Below are 22,759 nucleotides of genomic sequence, written 5' to 3' on the forward strand. Positions count from 1 at the left end.
TTCTGAGAAATTTTTTGTCAAAATTGAGGTTCAGGAAGTGTGCTGCAAAAAATTTGCTTACACATTAGTATTTTTGACAAAGAGATATAGCTTAAGGCCTCTACATATTGGGCGCAATTTTTGCTAAAAAAAAAAACGCTCTTTTGAAGGAAATTGCTTGCAGTGCTGTAAATGGAAACGTCAAAATTCTGTCAAAAATGCCATTTTTGACAAAAATTCATCGTAATATTGTCGGTTGCGTCTACCTCTGTTGTATCTGCATTTCTTTTATGTCAGCATTTCATGCAAGAGGGGTCGTCTGTATTGTAGCTTGCACAACTGCAGATACAAAACAAATGCAGATACGACAGAGGTAGACGCAACCGACGATATGTAGAGGCCTTAATGGAAAGCAAGCTGTCAAAAAATGTTGACGGAAAATAAACCAAACGTGTAGGCATTTTTCTTCAAAAAATCCTTCAAAAATACAATGTTTTCCTTCAAAAAATTTTGAAATATTTTTTTTATGAAGTCAGCTCCGATGTGTAGACACCTTTACAGTGAACATTCTAAAGCAGAGGTGTGCAAATACCGTTGAAACCGAATTAACGTCGAAATAAGTTTGTTATAGTAGCGTTTTGAGCATTGACGTACATGTTTCATTTGACGTTTATTCGGTTTCAACGGTTCTTGCACGCCCCTGTTCTAAAGCCTTACCAAAATGGATAAATTTATTGAAACCGGTTCGTAAACTTACGAAGTTTTTCTGATTTTTAATAGAGTTACTTTTTACTTAGCTTTTTTTGTTCTTGTTTTTGGAAAGACTACACTTCAATCAACAGAATTAGTCATTTAAATATTTCGGTGTTGATTTTTCAGTTCAAGTTTTATTCTGACTGATCTAAATTTATAAATTATAAAAAAAATTCCTATCCTATTCTTCAACTTGAATCCTATCAAATTACAATATGATTAATCTTAAATTACTTTAAAATTCTCTTTCTACTGCTTCTTTTTTTCATTATTCCATTTTAGGCTCAAAATGACAAATACGTAAAATTTATTCTAAATAGCATTTTCCTTGTTTATATAGGCCTTCAGAAATAAGTTTTTTTTATTTAGAGAGTTGTTTTAGAAAAGTGTGTAAAGTTATCTACATATTGGAGCTACATATTGGAGATTGCATGAAAAATGATTTCAAAATGTTTTGAAAGAAAAATTCTTACTTTTGAATCAATTTTTGAAGAAAAATGCCTCCACATTGGGTTTATTCTCTATCAAAAATTTTTTGACAAATTGCTATCACTCCTAAGTATCTTGCTTTTGTAATTGTTTTCTTTAAGAATTCTGTCAAAAGTGACTTGGATGAATTTTGTTCCAATGTATCGCAGGTAATTTTATTCAAAAAATTTTGATAGAAATTACCTTGAATTAAATATGCTTTTTGATAAAAATTTCCTACACATTAGACAAATTTTCTTCAAAAACTCATCTTTTTCTCAAAAATTCTCAGCAATGAGTAGGCAATTTTTTGAAGGACACTTGAAGCTCATTTTTGATAGAAACTCCTCATAATGTGTACACTGAGAGAAATCCGAAAAAGTTAAAATAACATTCCTTAAATGTTAATTTTACCCTGCATTATTGATCCTAAATCGGTGTAAATATTATGCTTTTTATGTGTATTATGGGTTAAAGTTACCCTTTTTCATGTTAATTTCACACTTAAAAAGGTGTAAAATTAACATTAAAAAATATTGATATATTTTTACACTTAAAAAGTGTTAAAGTTACGAGGAAAAAAAATTAATCGCACCTCCTTTTTTTCTCAGTGTAGACACCTTAGAATGGACACCAATGTACTCTATTATGACATAAGCAAGCTATCGTGGCAGGGATCATCAATTGTTGTAACGTACACCTAAATAACTTTTAACCAGAGGTTCAAAAAGAGCCTCTAGTGGTAATCTTATGAACTTTTAGTGTTTAGAAAAGTTGTAAAGAATTTCAATACCTTTCTCTAAAATATTTAAATTTGTCCAAAATGGACTAATAGTTTACCAACAATGTCAGTTTAGTGCAAAAGTAGGACAAAATTACTATATTTTACCAAAATATTGAAACTGCAAGAGAATAGTAGGAAAACAAGAGCCAACAATGTTACGAGCAAAACTTGTATTTCAAATTGATATTTTGACACACGAATAAATAAATTATTCATAACTTTACTTCGATGATAAATAGGAAACCTATAAGACAACCGCCGGGGATAAAAGGATAATCTTTTCGCTGAATGCCTGATTTATTGATTTAGGTTTTTATCCTCTGTCTAAAAATCATTGACGCACGAATCAGATAGAAAATTGAAATAATAGTTGAGAACACCGAGAAAAATGTGGATGGTAAAATTTACCATCCTCCATACAAAATTCTAATGGCCGGATAGTAAAAAAGTCACCCAGCAAACGCGATATTAAATTGGACTGTCAAAAATTGTAGAATCTATTGCATGGATAGTAAATTCTAATAGCCGGATGGTAAATTCTAATATCCCCGGATATTAGATTTTACTATCCGGATAGTAAATTTTACTGGCAGGATAGTAAATTTTACTAGCCGGATATTAGAATGAAAAATGTCGGAAAAATTTATTTTTCCTTATTTTCATTGATTTTTGGCCATTGTTTGAGGGCTTGGGGCCCTTCCTGGATGACATTCTCTGTATTTCAAGCCATTTTGATGCGTGAAAATCTTTTTCCAACATTGACGACTCAACCGAGATTTGAACACGCGACCTTTGTGATGACAGTCCAGCATCTTCCAGCTGCGCCACGAATTGCTATAATGTATTCAAAGCATATCGGGAACCGTTGCATCGGCACCCACGATATTCCAAAATGACATTCTAACAGCAGGATGGCAAATTTTATTGGCTTGGATAGTAATTTCAATCCAAATTACTATCCTCCGTTAAAATTTACTGTCTTCCAGTTAAATTTTAACATAAAATATGCGGCCAGTAAAATTTACTTCCCGGATATTAGAATCTAAGAGAGGTCAATGTAAAATCTAAAGGAGGATAGTAGATTTTACTATCCGGCTGTTAGAATTTACTATCCATAGGATAGTAAATTTTAAAATGTCAAGATGGTAGATTCTAAAGGAAAGTATCTATGGAGGATGGTATTTTCTACTATATTTTGAGGCAGTAGAATTTAAAGACACGATTTGTAGAAAATACCATCCAAATTTTTCTCGGTGAATGAATGGTTGCCTAAAACGTCTTTCTTCCACATCATTTTGTTCTGGAATATATATTGAAAATATTTCTTGTTTATTTTCTTATTTTTGTCTTGAATTTTCCTCGCGGCATTCCGTTTGGATTGAGAGAGAGAGAGAGAGAAATCGGGAGATATGTAATAAGAGAAAAGTTTGAGTGAGAAATCACCAGCAGCGAGCGCTACATAAACAAGAAAATGTCATTTTTCCTATAGGGAATCATGAGATGGGGTAATGTTCCATAATGATGCAAAGGCGATATAGAAAAAATGCTTATAGGGGGTGTGGATAAATGAGAAAATGTAGTGCGTGCAGGAGCGAGGTGAAGGGTAAAAGGCAGGAAAATGGAAAATTAAGGAGAAAAATTGAAGAACAGTTCGGTAGAAGAAAAAACCAAATGAATGAATTGTGAATGCGTCTATTGACGAAGTTAAATCTCTTTTCGAATATTCTCTGGAGTAAAATTTTTCTTGTCAAAAGAATGAAAAAGAAAATATGAAATGAAAAATCCGATGGAAAGAAGCCACAAAAAAACGTTATGAAAGAGGCCAAGTGAAAATTGAAGAAAAAAAAATCATAAACAATTTTTCACGCGCAAATGCAATGAGTGTTGTAATGTGTCAATTGATGTTGATGGAATGGGAACTTTTTTTTTTTAGAGAGAATGGCAAAGCTGAGGGAGAACTTAGTATTTTGTCTGAGTCTCTGTGTTTGATGTTTTGATATAAAAGATACAATGTTGCGTATTAAGTCTAATGTTCTACGTCGTTTTTTTCTATTTGTCGCAAAAGCGGATTGAAAAATTGAATTACTAGAGAAACGAAAAGATGATAGAATTTACGAGACAAGAATTTTCAACATTATATTGATACTTTGAAAGTGATTCCGCTTAATAAAAATCTCATTCAAATTTCAATGTGTCTCGCATTAACTATCCCTAGAAATGGTAATTAAAATAGGTTCATTTATTAGTAATTGATATAAATGAGAATTCAAATTTTAACCAATTAGAATTTTGTACTAGAAATACTGAAGATGGAATATTGAAAGAAAATTATCTATTGAGAGAGCACGGGGAAGCACTATCAAATATGGGTTTTAACGGTTTTCTAATTTGAATTCTTCACATTAAACCCGTAAAAACACCATTTAGTTATGTAGTGTAACTGTCTAAGAACCGAATTTGTCTCCCAGAATTCAAATCAAGAAAGAAAATGAAAGAAAATATTATCAAAATCTACGCAAACCTTCCGTGAAGAACTTCCTGAACAAACTTTGCACGACTTAACACAAAGTGAAAAGAATTTAACAAAATGTGTTTCTATCTCTATCAGGCTGTAACTATAAAAATTCGAAATCCTTTCCCGACATTAATTCGAATATAAATATAATAAATGGAATCTACAAGAAATTGTAAACTCTTAGAAAAGAGATGACAAAGTATTCCAGCTTTGCGGAGAGCTCGAACTCACGATATAGAGCTCTCCGTGAATTATATTTTTAGCATAAGGGCAGAATCACATTGACAGTAAAATGCTCACCGTCACCGCCAAAGCTCTCACCGTATTTCGTTAATTTACGCATTTTCATTGCAATTCTTACGCAAATTCTAAATTACCGTGTTACCTTATGTCATACTCGGTGGCACTAGGTGAAAATAGTATAAGAAAATTGAAGAAATAAAACGAAAATGCGATAAACGGTGAGCAAAAAAACTGTACGAAAAACTGTAGCAAAAAAATCCTACAGTTTTTTTTTGCTTACCGTTTATCGCATTTTCGCTTTATTTATTCAATTTTCTTATACTATTTTCACCTAGTGCCACCGAGTATGACATAAGGTAACACGGTAATTCAGAATTTGCGTAAGAATTGCAATGAAAATGCGTAAATCAACGAAATACGGTGAGGGCTTTGACGGTGACGGTGAGCATTTTACTGTCAATGTGATTCTGCCCTAATTCTTATTTTCATGGCGGTTGACAATCGATTCGAACTGGCTCACAAAAATCATCTCAAAATCTATAATTTTTAATAAATTGCAACTGTTTTTTTTATTAAATTTGACCTTTAAACATTAATCTTTGAAAATTCGATATCGAAAATTTTTCAGTCATAGGTAGCATAGGTAGTTCGCCTGGTCCACCTGCCAAACATATTCGAAAATAAAAGAAATCGTAGGAAGGAGAGGTGTGGGGAGAAAAAGGGGAAAAATGTCTCGAAATAATATTATAGGAGGCGGAGTCACCGAAAACCAGATGTTGATATCTCTTATCGTTTGACTTCTAGCCCGATAATAAACTTTCGGACAAATAAAAATAACATATAAAAGAAAGATAGACTAATTACAAGTATTTCACTGATTTATTATTATCGATTAAGATCGATACATCCGGATTGAAAATTTCAATATCCTTCCAAAAAAAATCCAAATTTAAGCAAATCGGTTGGAAATTGGGCACTCCAGTGCGGTTAAACTTTGACCTCCGAAAATTCGATGTAGAAAATTGTTTCGGTTATACGGTAAAATGGGGTAATTTGGAATAATATCTATTTTGAAATTTTGAGATTTTCTCATTGTTTCAGGCGGTTCTCTTTAACAACAGAGAAATACAAGACTTTACATTCGAGAGTATACTTTTTCATCGTTTTTTTTTCTTTTTGCCACCTAAAACTGTTACAAAATCTCGAAGTTCCAAATTACACATGATTCTAAAATTACCCCATCTTACCCTAGGTGTCTATGGACGAAATATTCTCCTTGGCTACCTTCAAAACATATCTGAAAATAAAAGAAATATCATAGAAGCCGTCTTCGAAATAAAAAACTAAAATGCATGGTTTTGAAGGGAAAAATCTGAGGTATGTTCACTTGTGAGGGGGTCACTGAAGACTGGAAATCGATATCTCTTATCGTTTAAGCTCTAGATCGGTGACAAATTCAAAAAAGCGGATTGTATGCACTGCTCTCTCTTTGAGTTCGAGCAGTTAGATCAAGCTAACTCTTCAATTGCAAAGGTGTGTTTTCTGAAACTTTAATTATTTTATTTTGCGATTGTATATCTTATTAAATTCATTGTAGGATAAGTTGCCAAATTTCGGCATAGTTGCATGCAAGCGCCAAAGTCTCAAGTTTGAAATGTAATATTTTTAATACAAATTGATTTTTTTGTTACTTCTTTATAAGGAGCGTTGCTTGGAACCTTATAGACAGTTTACCGTCTTTATTTACTCTAAAATCATTATTAATACATTTTAAAATGAATAAAAATATAGACATAGCTTTGGTACCCTATTTCGGCCACCTTTATTCTCAGAGTTCTTTGCCTTTAGAGAATTTTTCAATGCCTTTTTCGCGTCATCTCGTTTGTCGAAGCTACATTATTTGTCATTCTTTTGCATTGTATAATCTCTAGAATATTTAAAAACTAAAAATTCATTGAAAATCGAGGAACAAAAAAGGTGGCCGGAATTGCAAGCTGGCCGGAATTTGGCACACTTACCCTATATTTTATTTCTTGGAAAAATTAAACGATTACAACTTCTTCATTATTCCTTTTTAACATTTAAATTGATCTTGCTCTGCATTAAATCAATATTTACCCATTACTGAAACCTGCATTTTGACTCTATTATTATAATAATGTCTTTTCCTCCGAAAAACTAATTTCCAAATATGATTGCTTTGAACACGATATGCACATTTTTTTTGTGTAACATCATCGGCCAAATTACATAATTTGTGGATTAAAAAGATCTGAAGGTCGAATGTATTTAACTCTCTGACACAATGCTGAATAAGAGATTGATTGCATGCAAATAGAAGCACCTCACCGTGGGAATTTCCTCTCAAATGGCCTTTTATGAAATTTGCAGAGAGAGAGCACACCTCATCAATTTTCACACAAAATCAATCACTTTTTAATTCTCTTTTCATTCATTCTAATTTCATTTTAACCCATTTTAGTTGCCTATTTACCTGACCAAAATGGACTTGTAAAGTGATTTCTAAGCCAGAAAGTGAAAAAAATTTAATGAAAATTGGATTTAGGGTGTTGGTTGTGGGAGTGACAAGAGGAAGTTTCTAATTTATTTTGTTAATAATCACATCTCAAATCTCTATAACACAAACCACTGTCACTTGCCCTCAAACCTAAAAGCTCCTTCACAGAGAGAGAGGATTTGTGATATCAGTCATGGTCAAGGGGATTTTCAATGGAGGAAAATTGGTATTCTGTATTAGATTTTATTGAATTTTTGCCAAATATTTTATTATAAATATATTAAATCAACGTATTTGCAGAATTTGCAATATTCAAGAGATCGGGAACATTCACTGAATATTCATAATATTGAAGATATTCTCAAAATATTTTCCATATTCAAGATATTCGCAGTATTCACAATATTCAGAGGATTAGCAAAATATACAGGATTTTCTTTTATTTTTTGAGAAATTCATACAAATTTAACTATTTATTCGGAATATTCAAGATGCTCAGAATATTTAACATTCCCATATTATTCACAAAATTCAAGATATTCGCATAATATTCGGGATATTCACAAAATATTCTACAAATTAAGGCTATTTAAATTACTTAAAAAATAATCGGCAAGTCTGCTTGCCATTGATTTATCCGTTTTCGGGCAAGACAAACTTAATTTTAGGAATCAACAAGATAAAAAAAACCTTTAAAAAATCATAAAAACGTCGGTTGTATTGACCGTTCTCATGTCTGCATTTGTTTTGAAATTCATAAAATATTGACTATATTCGTATTCAAGATAATCATAAAAATTCCTAATATTCAATATTCGCAATGTTCCGGGTACTAGCAAAATCTTTCACAATATTTAAACACTCCCATATTATTCATAAAATTTGCGATATTCGCAATATATTTGAGATAATCACAAAATATTCAACAATAATGAAGAATATTTGAATTACTTATAGAATTAATAAAATATTAATTATATTCGGAATATTCAAGATTCTCAAAAACTATTCCTAATACTCAATATTCTCAACATTCCGGATATTAGCAAAACCTTTCACAATTTTTAAACATTCCCCATATTCACAATATTCGAGATAATTCACAAAATATTCAATAAACTAAAGATATTTAAATTATTTATGAGATGCTCAAAATATTGATAATATTCGGAATATTCATGATATTCGTCACATTCGCAATATTCGCAATATACAGCGATATTCAACATTATTCAAGTCAAAATATTGGTTATATTCGCAACGTTCGCAACATTTGCAGTATCCACAATATTTCCAATTTTTAAGAGATTAACAATATATTTACAATAATTGTAATATTCCAGAATTTTTAAGATATTCGCAAAATATTCACAATATTCCCAAAATCTGTGTTCTTAGCAAGTTAAATGCCCCTTGATACATGGCAATTCATCTATACAACCTCCCCTAAACCCTAGGTTTATGAATGAAAATTGAAGATTTTAATTGAAGTTAAACACTCCGCCCTGAGTAAAAGACGCTCCAGAATTTTACTCCTTTTACCACATTTTCACCTTTCATAGCTATTTATCATTCTCCACGGTAAATACTTCGTCCTTTCTTCTCACTAATTTGGCTTTATCAGGTGAATCCGAGCCTAAAGTTATTAATGCTAATTAGTTATATGACTGCGCAAACAAAATCAAAAGTTTGATTGCAAAACAAAACTTTTGCTGATGCTTGCAACTTTCTGTGTAATATTTCATTCAAATTTTTATTACCTTTCCTATTTATAGTATATGCTTTTTCTGTTCCACCCATTTTAATAATCCCAATAAGAGTTATATCGTTGTTTTTTTTTCAATTGAGCAAATAGGTTCATAGAGAAAATTTACCTCAAATATTATTTTGATTCAATTTCATTAAGCTCTCTTGAGCCGTGCGAGAGAAAGAAAATGCTGAGAGAACAGAAAAAAAAATCAACATATCTCGAACTGACATAAATAACAATTCCCCAGTGCAATTGGCAATTAAGTTGCTGACAATTTCAATTAAATTGCTGTATACATTGACACAAAGTGACAAAAAATAATATATAATATTTATATGATACATGCTCTCAAACAATAATGCAAAAAAGACTTTGGACTTTTGTCGGTCAAACATTCATTAAATATGTATCTCTGGGTCATAAAAAAATTCTTCGCATTTTCAACGAATTTATTTATTCATACTGCAATCGATTTTTATGCTGGAATCCAAGATAACAAAAACAGAAAATTATAGGGTGTCTCAAGTAAGGTGTCCCATTAGGGGATTTAGTTCGATATTCAGCACTAATTTTTACTTTTAACAGTTACATGGTAAATTCCTGATATTCGGGTTGTCTTGTGCAATATTTTTTTATTCGTCAGTAATTGTCAATTTTTAATTTTTGTAAAATCCAGGAAGAATTTGTCCTAAAGATGTATTTTTCTATTTAGGACTTATTAAATGTTTAATAAAATCTTAACTCAATGACATAACTTTCAGAAGTTGTAGAACATCCAATTACTTAAAAAATATATGAAAATGATACAAACGTCACCGGTTTGTGACAAGTAGGAAAACTAATATGGCATAACTCAACCTTAACACTAATGCCTTCGGCACACTTTTTAGCTCGATATAATTACATGAAATCAAAATTCGCGTCCCTTTATTTCTCAAAAGATTGGCTTAAGTCTATCCTATTCTCTCGGTCTCAAAAATGAACTGGACAAAATTTAATTTGATGTGATGTTTAAAAGAAGAAGAAGAATGCGAAAGAGTAGGATAGACATATGCAAAGCTTTTGAGGAAGAAAGGGCTGTGAATTTTAACTTTATGAAATTTTTCTGATCTAAAAGGTGTGCCGAGGCCATAAGCCTTTAGCAAAGTCCTTAATTAAGTACTTTATGTTAAGGTCATAAAAATGTTTTCAATAAATACTTAATTAAGGACTTTCGACTAAGCGCTTTTTAAGTAGTTGCCTTAATGCCATAAAACATATTTTTCTGTTTTTTTAATTTATTTTTTAATTCTAAAAAGAATTAACACTTTCATACGTCATACACTGATATCTTTGACAATCAATACGACATTTTAAGAACTGTTGGGCCGGACGCACACACACTCTGATTTAATCAAAATTTGATTCCCGAACAAAGAGTTTATGAGTCTAAAGGGAGAAAATATGAGAGTTTGTTACTTTTTTGAGGCACTCTACTCTCCACTCTCGGATTATACTCTAGTGAGACTACAGAAAGAATTTATCATAATTTAGAAATCTCTTGGGTAGCTCACAGTCCCGGATCACGATCTAAATGTAAGTCTTGACAAAATACGAAGTTCTTTTGTGCAATTTTCGCTCTTGGATAGCAATTTGAGGACATGACAAAAAAGCAGTGAATGCCGACAAAGAATTTACTCATATAAGAACCGGTGAGCGTCGGGGGTATAGGGTAGCTCAGGAAAAACACAGATTTTTCCCAAAGCTTTCGGCTCGGACTCCAAACCTTCCTCAGTAGTCAAATCCGGAGATTTCCTAGCTTTGTCTCTCTCAAGGAAATCTCAAGATTTGACCACTGAGGAAGGCTTAGGGCCTTGATAGACCTGAGGATTAGCCGTGAGACGGCTTAGCGTCATTATATTAGAAATAATGGTCAAAGTACATTTCCATCGCTTTCGACTAAGTCGTCTCTCGGCTTAAGTCGTAAGTGTGTCTAGGGCATTAGAGTTCGAGCCGAAAGTTTTTGGAAAAATCTGTGTTTTTTTCTGAGCTACACTACACCCCCACGGCTCACCGGTTCCTATATGAGATGACAAAAAAGATTCAACAGTCAAAATGCCATTTCTACAAATTTCAAGCTGTTGTGGCAAAAAGGAGGCTCTCAGTTAAACTTAACAAAGCAAAATAGACTCCATAGGATTCACTTATTTTAACTTTTAATAATTTTATCACTAAATGACTAATAGTTTTTCTAATGAAAACACAAATTTGATATTCTCAGAGGTTATACTTTTTTCATAAGTGCCATGTTGATCCATCTATTGCCGGCTTTAGACTGGAGGTTTAGCCCAGTTCCCGAAGGTTTTAAAAAATCTAAATAACAAGCAATTTTATTGATTTTTTAAAATCTATTGGACCTTTGACCCTTAATATCTAATTCTAAACAACAATTTCCTGAAAAATCGTGCCTGATAAGGAATTAGAGAAGTTAAGCCAGATGGCTAAGCCTTAGGCCGGTTACAGACTAGAGATTTAGCCCAGTTCCCGAATGTCTCAAAATCTTAAATAGCGAGCAATTTTATTGCTTTTTGAGAGCCTAATAGATCATTTGTCCTGAATCGTCCTTTTCCAAAAAATCGTAATTGATAAAAAATTAGAGTAGTTAAGCCATATAGCTAAACTATAAGTCTGAAGCCCGTATATAGTCCCTTAAATCTAAATGTCCCTTTATAGTCCCTTAATTGTTAAATTATTTGCTTGGGGCATTAATAAATGTTTTATTATTATTATTAATTCGTTCTATCTAATGACCAAAGCTATCGCATTCTCTATTCCTTATTTCTGGAATAAAGAAAGTTTCCACTTTTTGTCGCCAGATGTCACTACTAACTCCCAAAAATGCCTCTCATTAAGTATTTATTAAGCACTTATTTAATGTACTTGAACAAAGTTTTTTTGTTAGCAGGGAAAGACCTTTTTTATAGAAATTATGTCCCTTCAAACGCTTCAAGCATTTGCAAAGGACGGGACTCGAACTCACAGCTGTGACAGTTGAGTTAGGGGCTACACCGCCCAAGAGACGAACACTCTTATCAATTGCACTACAGACGCCATAAATTAATATCAATTTTATAAAGCAAATTGACTGTGATTTTTTCCATTTTATAAAGCTTCTACACATTGGGAATAATTTTCGTCAAAAATTGCTTTTTTGAAGAAAATTGCCTGCAATGATGTAGGTAGAAACGTCAAATTTCTGACAAAATGATTTTTTTGACAAAAATTGTTTCCAATGTGTAAAGGCCTTTAAATAGATGTTTGTAAAAACCAGCAACGTGTCAAAACATATAGGGTCGAAGGAACACCTCTTCGACAGGGAACTTTTGACACTTTTGTCAAAATGATGAAATTTATTTAATGTATGAGGTAAAATGCAAATAATATGATGTTTTTTCTGTAATATACTTTTTCTTATAAAAAGAGATGTTCAAATTTCTAATCCTAAATCGATACTGAAAGTGTCAATACGTATGGCATGATAAATTCTTGAAGTGTCAATAGGTGTTCCTTTCACCCTAGTTGGCTTTTTCTCTTTCGACCAGTTTCAACGTTGTTGATTAAGTTATTACTATTTGTACAACTATCTGGTTTATGTCTCGGCTTACAATTTGCAAATTTCGATTATCAGAGATTGCTTAGTAAAAATTCAAAGTGGCATTTTATGCCAATTTCGTCTTTCATACTTTTCGACATCGAAAAACCCTTTGAATATGTAACAAATTCGATTACGTGTATGTAAAGCGAATTTATTGAATTTATTTTGCTATTAAAATAAATGAAATAATGAACAAACTAAAAAACGATTTTTGGACTTGTAAATATCAAAATAGATTTCTATGCATGAAATTTTCTAAGTCTAATGGTAGCATTTTGTTAATTTATTGCGATTTATTAAATTGTCCCCATAAACATTTTAATGTTATCTCTTTTTTCGAATATTTGTACTAATTTTCTTGTCAATAAAAACCAATCTACTGGAGTATTCGTGACAAAAAAAACACCAAGTTCCAAAGTCAGATTTCTCATATGAAAAGTAAGGCAGTTAAAAGAAGTTTAAAGAAATGTGTAAAATTATATATATTTAAAAAAAAATGAAATAACAACTTTCTCCCCATGGTGGAAGCGAATAAAAGAAGTCTCTCATTTTTCTAATCATTTACTTATATTGTTGGTTATATATAAATGTTTGGCCATCTCTTTTGCGCCATCGAAGCACAATATTTGAACGAAGAAGATCGCTTTTTTTTATTATTTAGCTCGTAAATTATTATTAATTATTGCCACGGACACTGAACACAAAGTGGAAATTTTACTACTATATATTTGTATATTTGTTGAATTTTGTGGAAGAGAAGTTTGAAGAAAAAAAAAAACTTTACGCACTATTGCGAGAGAGTGTGTGAAATGTGATAGTAATGGTTTTTAGGGTGGGTGGATGGGAGGAAAGTGTACTTAGGCACGTGAAAAAAAAGTATATTGGAGCTTGTAGTTACAAATTTATTGCTAAATTTGTTAGCCAGTCTGGTTGTTGGTGAATTTGAAAAATGTTGAGTTTTCTGTGAGATCGTGATTGTTGTTTCTTACTCAGCTTTTCCGTGGAGCAATATTGAAAATTTTACTGTTTATAAGGAATTCTGTATAGAAAAAATTCTTGTAAAAAAACGAGATAAAGATGAGTGAGTGACCATGTTTCTTGTTATTTTCCCTTAAAGTTTACTTTAAGAAAACTTTAAGAGTTGGAGAGTTTTGCTATCTCCCAAATACTTCTTCACAGAGAGAAAAAGAAGCGGATAAAAAATTATATATTGTTGGTTATTGCTTTTTCACGAAAAAAAAATATATTTCAGATAAAATACTTGTTTGTTGAAAAATTGTGCAAAAATTGTTAACTCCATATTTTTAGGTAAAAACGACAACAGTTTTTTAATTTTGGTCGAATTTTAGACTAAAAGCTTGAGAATTGATAATTAAGAACAGTTAACAGCGCCACTTGCGGGAGAACATAGTGCCACCACGTGCGGAAAACGAAAGCCAGTGTCAGTGCATTTTCAGTAATTTCCTTGTTTACAATTACTAGTGAAAATTATTTTCTGTAAAAAATGAAGACCGATTTAAAAAAGAAAAATTTCAAGATAGTTCACTGTTCATATTTAGGCTCTCATGATAATAGCAAAATAAAGAACTAGTAAATGTAAATAATCTCAGCTAAAAACAATTATTTATGTCAGAGAGAAATTCAAAAATAAACTTTATGCAAAAATTTAAAGATTGAAAGACAAGAAAAAATGTTTTTAAGTTTTATCTTTTGTTGATTAGACCATTTTTTATTAAAATTACTAAAAACTAATGTGAAAAAATAATAAATGACAGGCATTTTTACACTTTAAACTTAATTTTATAAGAAATAGATTCGGGAAAATTAAGAAAAAAAAAATAGGAAAATCATGTTAAAAAACACGAAGTTCGAGTGAGAACTCAATTTTCTTTGTTAACATTTTGAATCAATTGTCTTTAGTATTATGACCAATTCATAGCGTTAACTAAATTCAAAAAAAATCCAAATGTCATTTTGTTCCCCAAACAATCGCGATATATCGGAGAATGATTGTGTAAAATTGCCAGGTTTTGACAGACGTAAACCTAACAAACTCTGTTACGAGATAAGTCAGACATTCTGTCGGAATGTGGATCGACATGTCTTCTTTGAGCGTAAATTCCCAGCGAACATCAAATGCTACCCGTTTTCAATTCAGCTGAAAACTTATGTATTTTCAGCTGAATTCTGCTAACCTTAAAACGACACTCGCGAAGCAGTGCTATTTCGGCTATTTCCATATATTTGGTTACCATTTTTTGTTCGAGAACTGCTGACCAGTCAGCATATTTTTGCTGATCGACTCAGCAAAAATATGCTGAAAACACTGCTTTTTCAGCTAACTGTGCTCGCCGGGTTACAGGGAATTTCGTTTTGAAAGACATTTTCAAACAGGAGATATCGTTGGAATAAGTTACGGAAACCCCGTGATCTATGTAAAGCCTTTTCGGGGCTAATTTTTCGGACTATATTTTGAGCGCCATCAGTTTATTAGACATACATTACAAGTTTACCGAATGAAAAGTGTTTTGCATACAGTCAGGGGCATTTCAAAAATGATTTTTGTAAATTAATTCCCAATGGTAGGCAATTCACAGGAAGGTCTTTCAGCCCGTCGTCATTGTTATCAGTGGCTATACTTATAGGTAGTTTCACTTACTTTTAGCCGTTACGCTTGGAGATCGGCGATTTTAGTTGTTTTTGGTCTTTCTGCCCTTAGCGTTAAAATATCTATTTCTGAAGCGTTTTAAAGCATTTGATGAGTAGTTTGCATGGGTGCATGTTCCTCGTAGGCCTTCTTAAGGTAACGATATTATGTTTCTGTGAACTTTTTTTTTTAAATGACAAGCAGTCATTGCAAGCCTAATTATTGATGCTGCATATTGAAGTAGTATTGCCCGAAGCAAATACTTTACTTTGGATTTACAGTGCCCGATTTGTTATTTGGATGATTGGGATACAAAATGACAGATTTCATTTTCGTTATACGAATGGATTTTTTGAATTTGTTCAACGTCTCAAAAATATAATACAAGATTTTTTTTTGATTTTTTTTTATATAGAATTCGAAATAGATGGCGCTAGAAAACACATGTGGGTAACTACAAAATTTTGACAATACTTTTAAAAGGATTTTACAAAATTTTTATGAGAAATTTTTATTAGAGTAGATTAAGATAACGCTCGTAAGACGGCCAATTTAGTCACAAGCCATAAAAGTTACTTTAAACGATATTTAACTCTTATTATTTTCTCTCAGTGTTTTCACCTCTCTTTTGGGATAGATTAAGTGCGTAGGAGGTGGCTGAGGATGGTCAGTAGACAGAAAGGTTATTTATTGAATTTTCTTTGTCCTTGATTGAGGAAATGGCGTCACGCTTTGTGGTATTTTGCAAATAATAAATATATAATATTAAATGTTGATAGTATGTGAGGCAAAAATGAATTGAGGAAGAGGAAGAAGAACCAAAACTTTTGGGTGAAAAATTGTGTGAGAGTGTTTTTGTACATGATGATGATGTGTGAGTGTTGAGGGAGGAAATGTTAAGAATTCATTGAACTATTCGTCTAGTTCGTCATATCATTTCGTTTGGCTTTTCGACTTGCGTGCAGAATTGAAATTTGATTACACACCTTTTCAGTTTTTCCTCTCATTCATGCCAATATTTTTTATCTCACTCTGACACTCTCTCTCTCTCTCCCAAATGGACAGTCATATGGACGATTCTTTGGAAAGAGTCTCTTTTACAGGCACTTTTCATATGGGAATCATAAAAAAAAAATCGCGTAGGTGGATAGGCAATACTTTTTACAACTCATGGTGCAAAAATTTCTGACTTCTCACTTCATTCTCGGGTAATTTTTGGAATTGACGAAGGAGGAAGGTGATCGTACAATAATTAGCCGTATATGAGATTCCTCGTAGGGGAGAATGAGGTAGTTTAATAGAGGATTACTTTTAACCAGTCGACGACAAGTCAGTGTCATGCAGTGAAAATCAAAATGGCGACTTGGTTGTTTATTTTTCATGGTGATTTTTTTTAAATTTTCTGCTGAACGACTTAACCGATTTTGACGAATGTTCTATTGTTTGAAAGGTTTTGGAATTCTTTATATTAATCGCGCATTAAATATTACAAAAAAATCCAGCAACAAGAATATGCTGCAGACGGAACAGCTTCAATTTTTTTCTATTTCATTTTTTACTTTCTTTTTTTCTTGGTGGCATTTTCTTCACAGTAATGAAAGTATAAGATAAATTTTGAAAAGTCTACTTGTAGCTAAAGTAATGCCCTTGTTATATTACATAAACAATTAAGGAAAAGGAGCATATAGAAAGGCTTTCAGACTTTGCACTCTGACTTCGAACACTTCATATTTTTCCAATATTCCTTTAATGAATCTGACCTATGACAATAATAATTTAATAGCTATAATATTTAATAGCGGCGAGTACGTGAACTTTCACTTTAGGCTTCCCCTAGATTTTCGGATAGTTTTGGCTTAATTTGGAGTGGCGTCTCTTCGAAAGGTTATTACTGAACGGAGCCAGTGTGTGCGCAACCTGAAAGCCTTCCCCTAGATTGAAACTAAATTAGTTTGTTTCAAGTAAACCTTTATGCCTTTTGGATCACTCACAATCACAATTCAAATACAACTCGTTATTCTCGGATATCATTAGGTTTGCAAAAGAAACAGATTTTTCCAACACAATGGATGTTTGGACTGCCCCACCCTCCTTTAACATCTGTTTTTTTTATCACACTAAAATGCTTTTAGCACGAATTTTATCATGAGAAATATTTGTCATCTGTTCGTATTAGAATTATTTAACCGTGAAGAAATCAATGACAACGTGTTAGGAAATGTTCATTTTTTGTTGTTTTGTTTGAGTTGAGAAAATAAAAGAATTTATTGAAAATTGACTCATGAAGAATGTTAAAAACTTGTACCAGCGCAGCGGTAATTGTTTTCTGAGAGAATATTTAATGCCACAGGTGTTTTATCTTATTTTCTTGGACATTAAGCAGAGTTGAATAATATTCTAGTTGGAATTTTAGTATGGAATTTTTAATTAATTAATTTTTCTGAAAGACTTTTAATTACTGATTAAGCGTAATTAATCTAAAACGAAATTCATTTTTTCGCAGTTTTTCTTATTCTAAATTTTTTTTTATGTCTTTAATCTTATAGTGTCTACACACTAGAAGTAATTTTCGTCAAAAATTGCCTGTTTTAAAAAAATCTGACGTTTCTGCCTATAAGGATAGAGGAAATTTTCTTTAAAAATGTATTTTTTAAAGAAATTACTCCAAGTGTGTAGAGGACATTAAGTAAAACAAGCAAACAAATGAGACTATAAATGGATTAGGCAAACTACAAGGAAACAGGGTAAACGTTGGAAAGTCGTACAAAGATTCCTTACAATCTCACTCACTTTAGTGTACTTTTGAACTTCTCAAAACTTAAAAATTAATTTGTCCGACATTCTGCACTGTCCGACTTTTCAAAATTCGGTCTCCTTTAAGAATCCTAAAGCTCGAACTTCTTGTGAGCATGATTAGAGATGAAACGATAAGAAGATATCGCCTGAAAAGGGTTAAGGATAACTGTACCAAATTTCGGCATACTCGCATGCAAGCTACAAAGTCTTAGGCTTGAAATATAATATTTTTAACGCAAATTGCAGTCCATGTGTTGTAGTCCAGTCTAGGACGTTTCCAGAATGGTGCGTAAGTGCGCTGTGGCTTCAATAGAACTGGAGATATGAGGGGTCAAAGTTCACGAAATTCAAAAAATCATATCTCCAGTTGTATTTGACCGATTTTTATGAGTGAGGGCTTAAATGAAGGACCTCACCAAATGCTACAACTTTCTAGAATATTTGAACTTCGTGGGACCAACACCAGGGGCGCCACAGTCGAAAAACCAATTTCAATATCACATAACCTCAATTATCTCGACTGTCGCTGAACCGATTTTGATGATTACTTTAACATAATTGTAGAGAATATTTGTCTCTATATTTCGTCCATACATCATTTTTCGATCAGATAATGCGATCTGTCCGATTTTGTCGTTTAAGTGTGAAAAAATTGATTTTTCCCATAATAACGCTTTGAAACCACTCAGATGCCAATTTGACTGCTTCTACTCAACGAAGACACTTAAAATAGGGTTTTAAATGGAAAGTCTCACAAAATACAATAATTCTTTGATATAGTTGAAGTTCATCAAATGAACACTTGGGGCGCTCTAGTCGAAAAAACGAGTTCAGAAACAAACAACGTCGATTATCTCGGTTTCTGATTAATCGATGAGATCATGTTCTATGTCAAAATTATAGGGAACATTCTGGTCTACATTTCACCCATATATCACTTTTCTGCCAGTTCATCCAAATCCTTGATATTTTGGTTTAAATACAAACTTTGTATAATTTCACGAATTTGATTTAATATATAACTGAATGGCGTCCAGCCCCCCAACTTCAGCTCTTTGCATGCATTCCGAGTTAGCTCACATTAAGAATCTCACCTACATAAGCCGGTTAGGATTATCTGTCCCTTTACATCCTCTTGGTCTCCTCATCCACAACAGCTTGTGCTGTTCCTGTCCTTCGGGCCTTCTAGAGTTCCATAAACTTCCACCGGTTCATCACGAGATTTCTTCTTGGGCTCCTCACACCTGAATAATTTTAAAGATACCAATCATGTAATTGCAATTAGGAAAACAACATTTTAACTTACCCAAGATTTTTCCTTCTTTGATCAACAAAAAAAAAAGAAAAAAACACGACAGAAGAAGTATATAACACTTTAAGTTCAAAAAAAACTCTGCTTTTTCAAAAATAAAACAAAAGTTGTTGTTTACTTTTTACTTGACAATGACAGCTGATAAATTTTTAGGGTTATTTGAAATTTTCACATTTCAGTCGTTTTTTCGGCATAAATTTACAAGAAAATCAGTGCTTCAGAAAAATTAGAAGAAAAGTGATTTAGAGATCTTCTTTTAGTGAAATGATTGTTTCCGTAAAACAATCATAAAAACTTAAAAGACCAGAGATTTTTGTGGTAAAGCGCAATTGATTGTCCATTTTACCGTTCAGCAAGAAAAAAATCTTGAATATTAACCTTCAGAAAGCGTGCGAACCATCCCTTACTTCCCCTAAAAGGAAGCATAAAATCGAAAATTCACGATTTTTTACCAAAAATATCTAAGCTCAGGAGTTAATTGGGATCCTGAAAAAAATATCCTAGATTTGGACATCCTTATAGTTTGTAATCATCCAGAAGAATCGGAATTTTATCAATTGTAAATAGTCTAAAAAATTATTTTTTCCATGCGTACACAGAGTCTCAAAGGAGACGAAAGATTTAAGTGTTTCATCTATTAATCTACTGGTATTCCTCTTTATCCTATTTTTTTTATCATAAATTACAGGCAGATAAATCTGCATAAGTACAAATAGATTACTCTTTTATATGCTATTATATATAGGGTAAGTGTGTCAAATTTCGGCATAGTTGCATGCAAGCGTCAAAGTCTCACTTCTGAAAGAGTGTTGCATGAAACCTTGTAAAGAGTTTACCGTCTTTATTTACTCTAAAATCATTCTTAATACATTTTAAAATGAATAAAAATATAGACATAGCTTTGGTACCCTATTTCGGCCACCTTCATTCTTATAGTTCCTTGCCCTTCTGGAATTCTTCCAATATCTTTTTCACGTCATCTCGTTTGTCGAAGCTACATTTTTTGTTATTCTTTTGCATTGTATAATCTCTAGAGTACGTAAAATCTCTATGTTAATCTCTAGAGTACGTAAAATCTAAAAGTTCATGGAAATTCGAGGAACAAAAAAGGTGGCCGAAATTGCAAGCTGGCCGGAATTTTACACACTTATCCTAGTATACGACGAATTTGACCTTTCTTTGGAATGTTCTCTGAAACATTCTTCCATCAATATTGCTTGAGGAACATTCTCTTTGGCAAAAGGAAAATCTTCAAATACTTTTGGTCTTTCCAAAATTGAGGAATCTCATGAATTATGTTACTTTAACTCCTTTCGTCCCATCAAAATACAGTATCCTTCGTGAGTGGGCGAGAGAAATGTGAGAGATTTTCTTAAGGGGTGTGAAAATATAAGTAGGAAAATTCATAATTAATATCCTACTAAAAGAAGATAGATAGAAGAAAAAAAAGTAGCAGCAGCTTGTTATATTGTTCCGGCAATTGATCTTTTTCCTGGGTTTTTTTTTTCTTGGGGGTTTATAGGCTCGCATTGCTGTGCTGCTAGGCGAGAGAAAGAGTCAGGAATCTCTCAAGTCAGATTTAATACGTCGAATTAAGATGCTCGAATATGCTCTGAGACAGGAGAGGGCAAAGTATCATCGGTTGAAATTTGGCTGCGATCCACCAACAATGAATGATGACATTAAACCACCATCGGATGAAAGTGCAGCTCCAGCCACTGAGGCTGCTGGCACGGAATTGTGGGCCACGGACAAGGAGGCACCTTTTACATCAGTGTCCAATATCACCTGGCGACAGGGCAGGCAACTGCTGAGACAATATCTCCTGGAAATTGGCTACACGGACACAATTTTGGATGTACGTGCCAATCGAGTGCGCTCCCTGCTGGGTCTCAACAATAATGCCGAACAGCAGGAGGATAATGCAAATCCCAACAATATTAATGGTAATGAGAACAATAAGAGAGCCAGTGAGACACAAGGTTTGTATCCATCATCATGCTCCTTTGAACACAATCCCTTTACAAAATGATAAAATGATTTTCAGGATATGAGAAATTTTTCCTCTTTGAATTATTAATCAATGTCTTCTAATTAATTCTCAGGACGACGAACACCAGCAAAAAAGGCACAACCATCAAATATGACAGAGGCTATGATACTCGATTCAGAGGCCGCTGTTATGGCAAATTTTGAATTTTTGTCACAAACTGACGTTGAGATGTCGGATGACGATGAAATTGGGGATGAGCTCGATCTAATCGGAGAGGATGGCAGTGATGTCAAAACTGCCAAGAGGAACGTTAAAGAAATGAATGAAGGTAATTTAAAAAAAAAAAAAACAAAATATTTTTTTTTACAGTGGTTCCCTACAACTTTGGCATGACTATCCCAATCCCTTTGAATTATATTTCAGTTTTGAGTTATGGAAATTTTGCATAAACTTATCATCAAATGACAATGTTTGTGCGCTAAATGAATCCCGGATTTCTATCAAAGTTACGAATATTTTGAGGAAGTCCAAATTACGATTTTTAATTACTGCCTCCATTATCACTATGACTTTCCATTTAGTCTGAATTTGTTATAATTTTCGCTGGAATTGTTTCCATATATGATGGAACTGTTCCCATATGCTCAAGATACTGTTTTCATTTCCACTGTAATTTATCCCATTTTCGCTATGACTCTGTCCATTTTCACCCGAACTATTTTCTTTTTCACAGAAAGTGTTCCTATATACATCGGAACTGTTCTCATATTTGCAAAGACTGTTTTTATTTTCACCAGGACTTTCCATTTTGTCTGAATTGTACCATTTTTCCTCGAACTGTTCCTATATTTGCCAGAACTGTTCCCCTTATTCGCAGGGACTGTTTTCATTTTCACCGGAACTGTTCCCATTTTCGCTGTGGCTATTTCCATTTTCACCGAAAGTATTCCCATATTCGCCGAAACTGTTCTTATATTTGCACGGACGGTTTATATTTTCACCTGGACTTCTCATTTTGGCTGAATTGTTACCATTTTTCCTCGATCTGTTCCTATATTCGCCAGAACTGTTCCCCATATTCGCAGGGACCGGAATTGTTCCCATCTTCGCTGTACCTATTTCCATTTTAACCGAAAGTGTTCCTATATTCGCCGGAACTATTTCCATATTTACAAGGACTATTTTCATTTTCACCAGGACTTTCCATTTTGGCTGAATTGTTACCATGTTTCCTCGAACTGTTCCTATATTCGCCGGAAGTCTTCCCATATTCGCAGAGTCGGTTCATTTTCACCAGAATTCTTCTCATTTTCGCTGTGACTGCTTACATCTTATACGCAAATGTTCCTATTATGACTAGGACTTTT

General features: G+C 32.8%; 1 protein-coding gene across 4 annotated transcripts in view; it reads left to right on the top strand.

Moving 5' to 3' along the window:
* Positions 1-22,759, top strand: part of LOC129808327 (striatin) — a 58,292-nt gene that overhangs the window by 15,821 nt on the left and 19,712 nt on the right. For 2 of the 4 annotated variants that reach the window (XM_055858172.1, XM_055858174.1), the window contains exons 2-3: positions 20,922-21,381; positions 21,505-21,720. In XM_055858172.1, the coding sequence (XP_055714147.1) occupies positions 20,922-21,381; positions 21,505-21,720 (676 nt within the window). The remainder of the gene's footprint in view (positions 1-20,921; positions 21,382-21,504; positions 21,721-22,759) is intronic. The other 2 variants (XM_055858176.1, XM_055858175.1) reach the window with 1 other exon arrangement.

The sequence above is a fragment of the Phlebotomus papatasi genome, chromosome 3 (genome assembly GCF_024763615.1).
Source record: "Phlebotomus papatasi isolate M1 chromosome 3, Ppap_2.1, whole genome shotgun sequence".
In the NCBI taxonomy this organism is placed as follows: Eukaryota; Metazoa; Arthropoda; class Insecta; order Diptera; family Psychodidae; genus Phlebotomus; species Phlebotomus papatasi.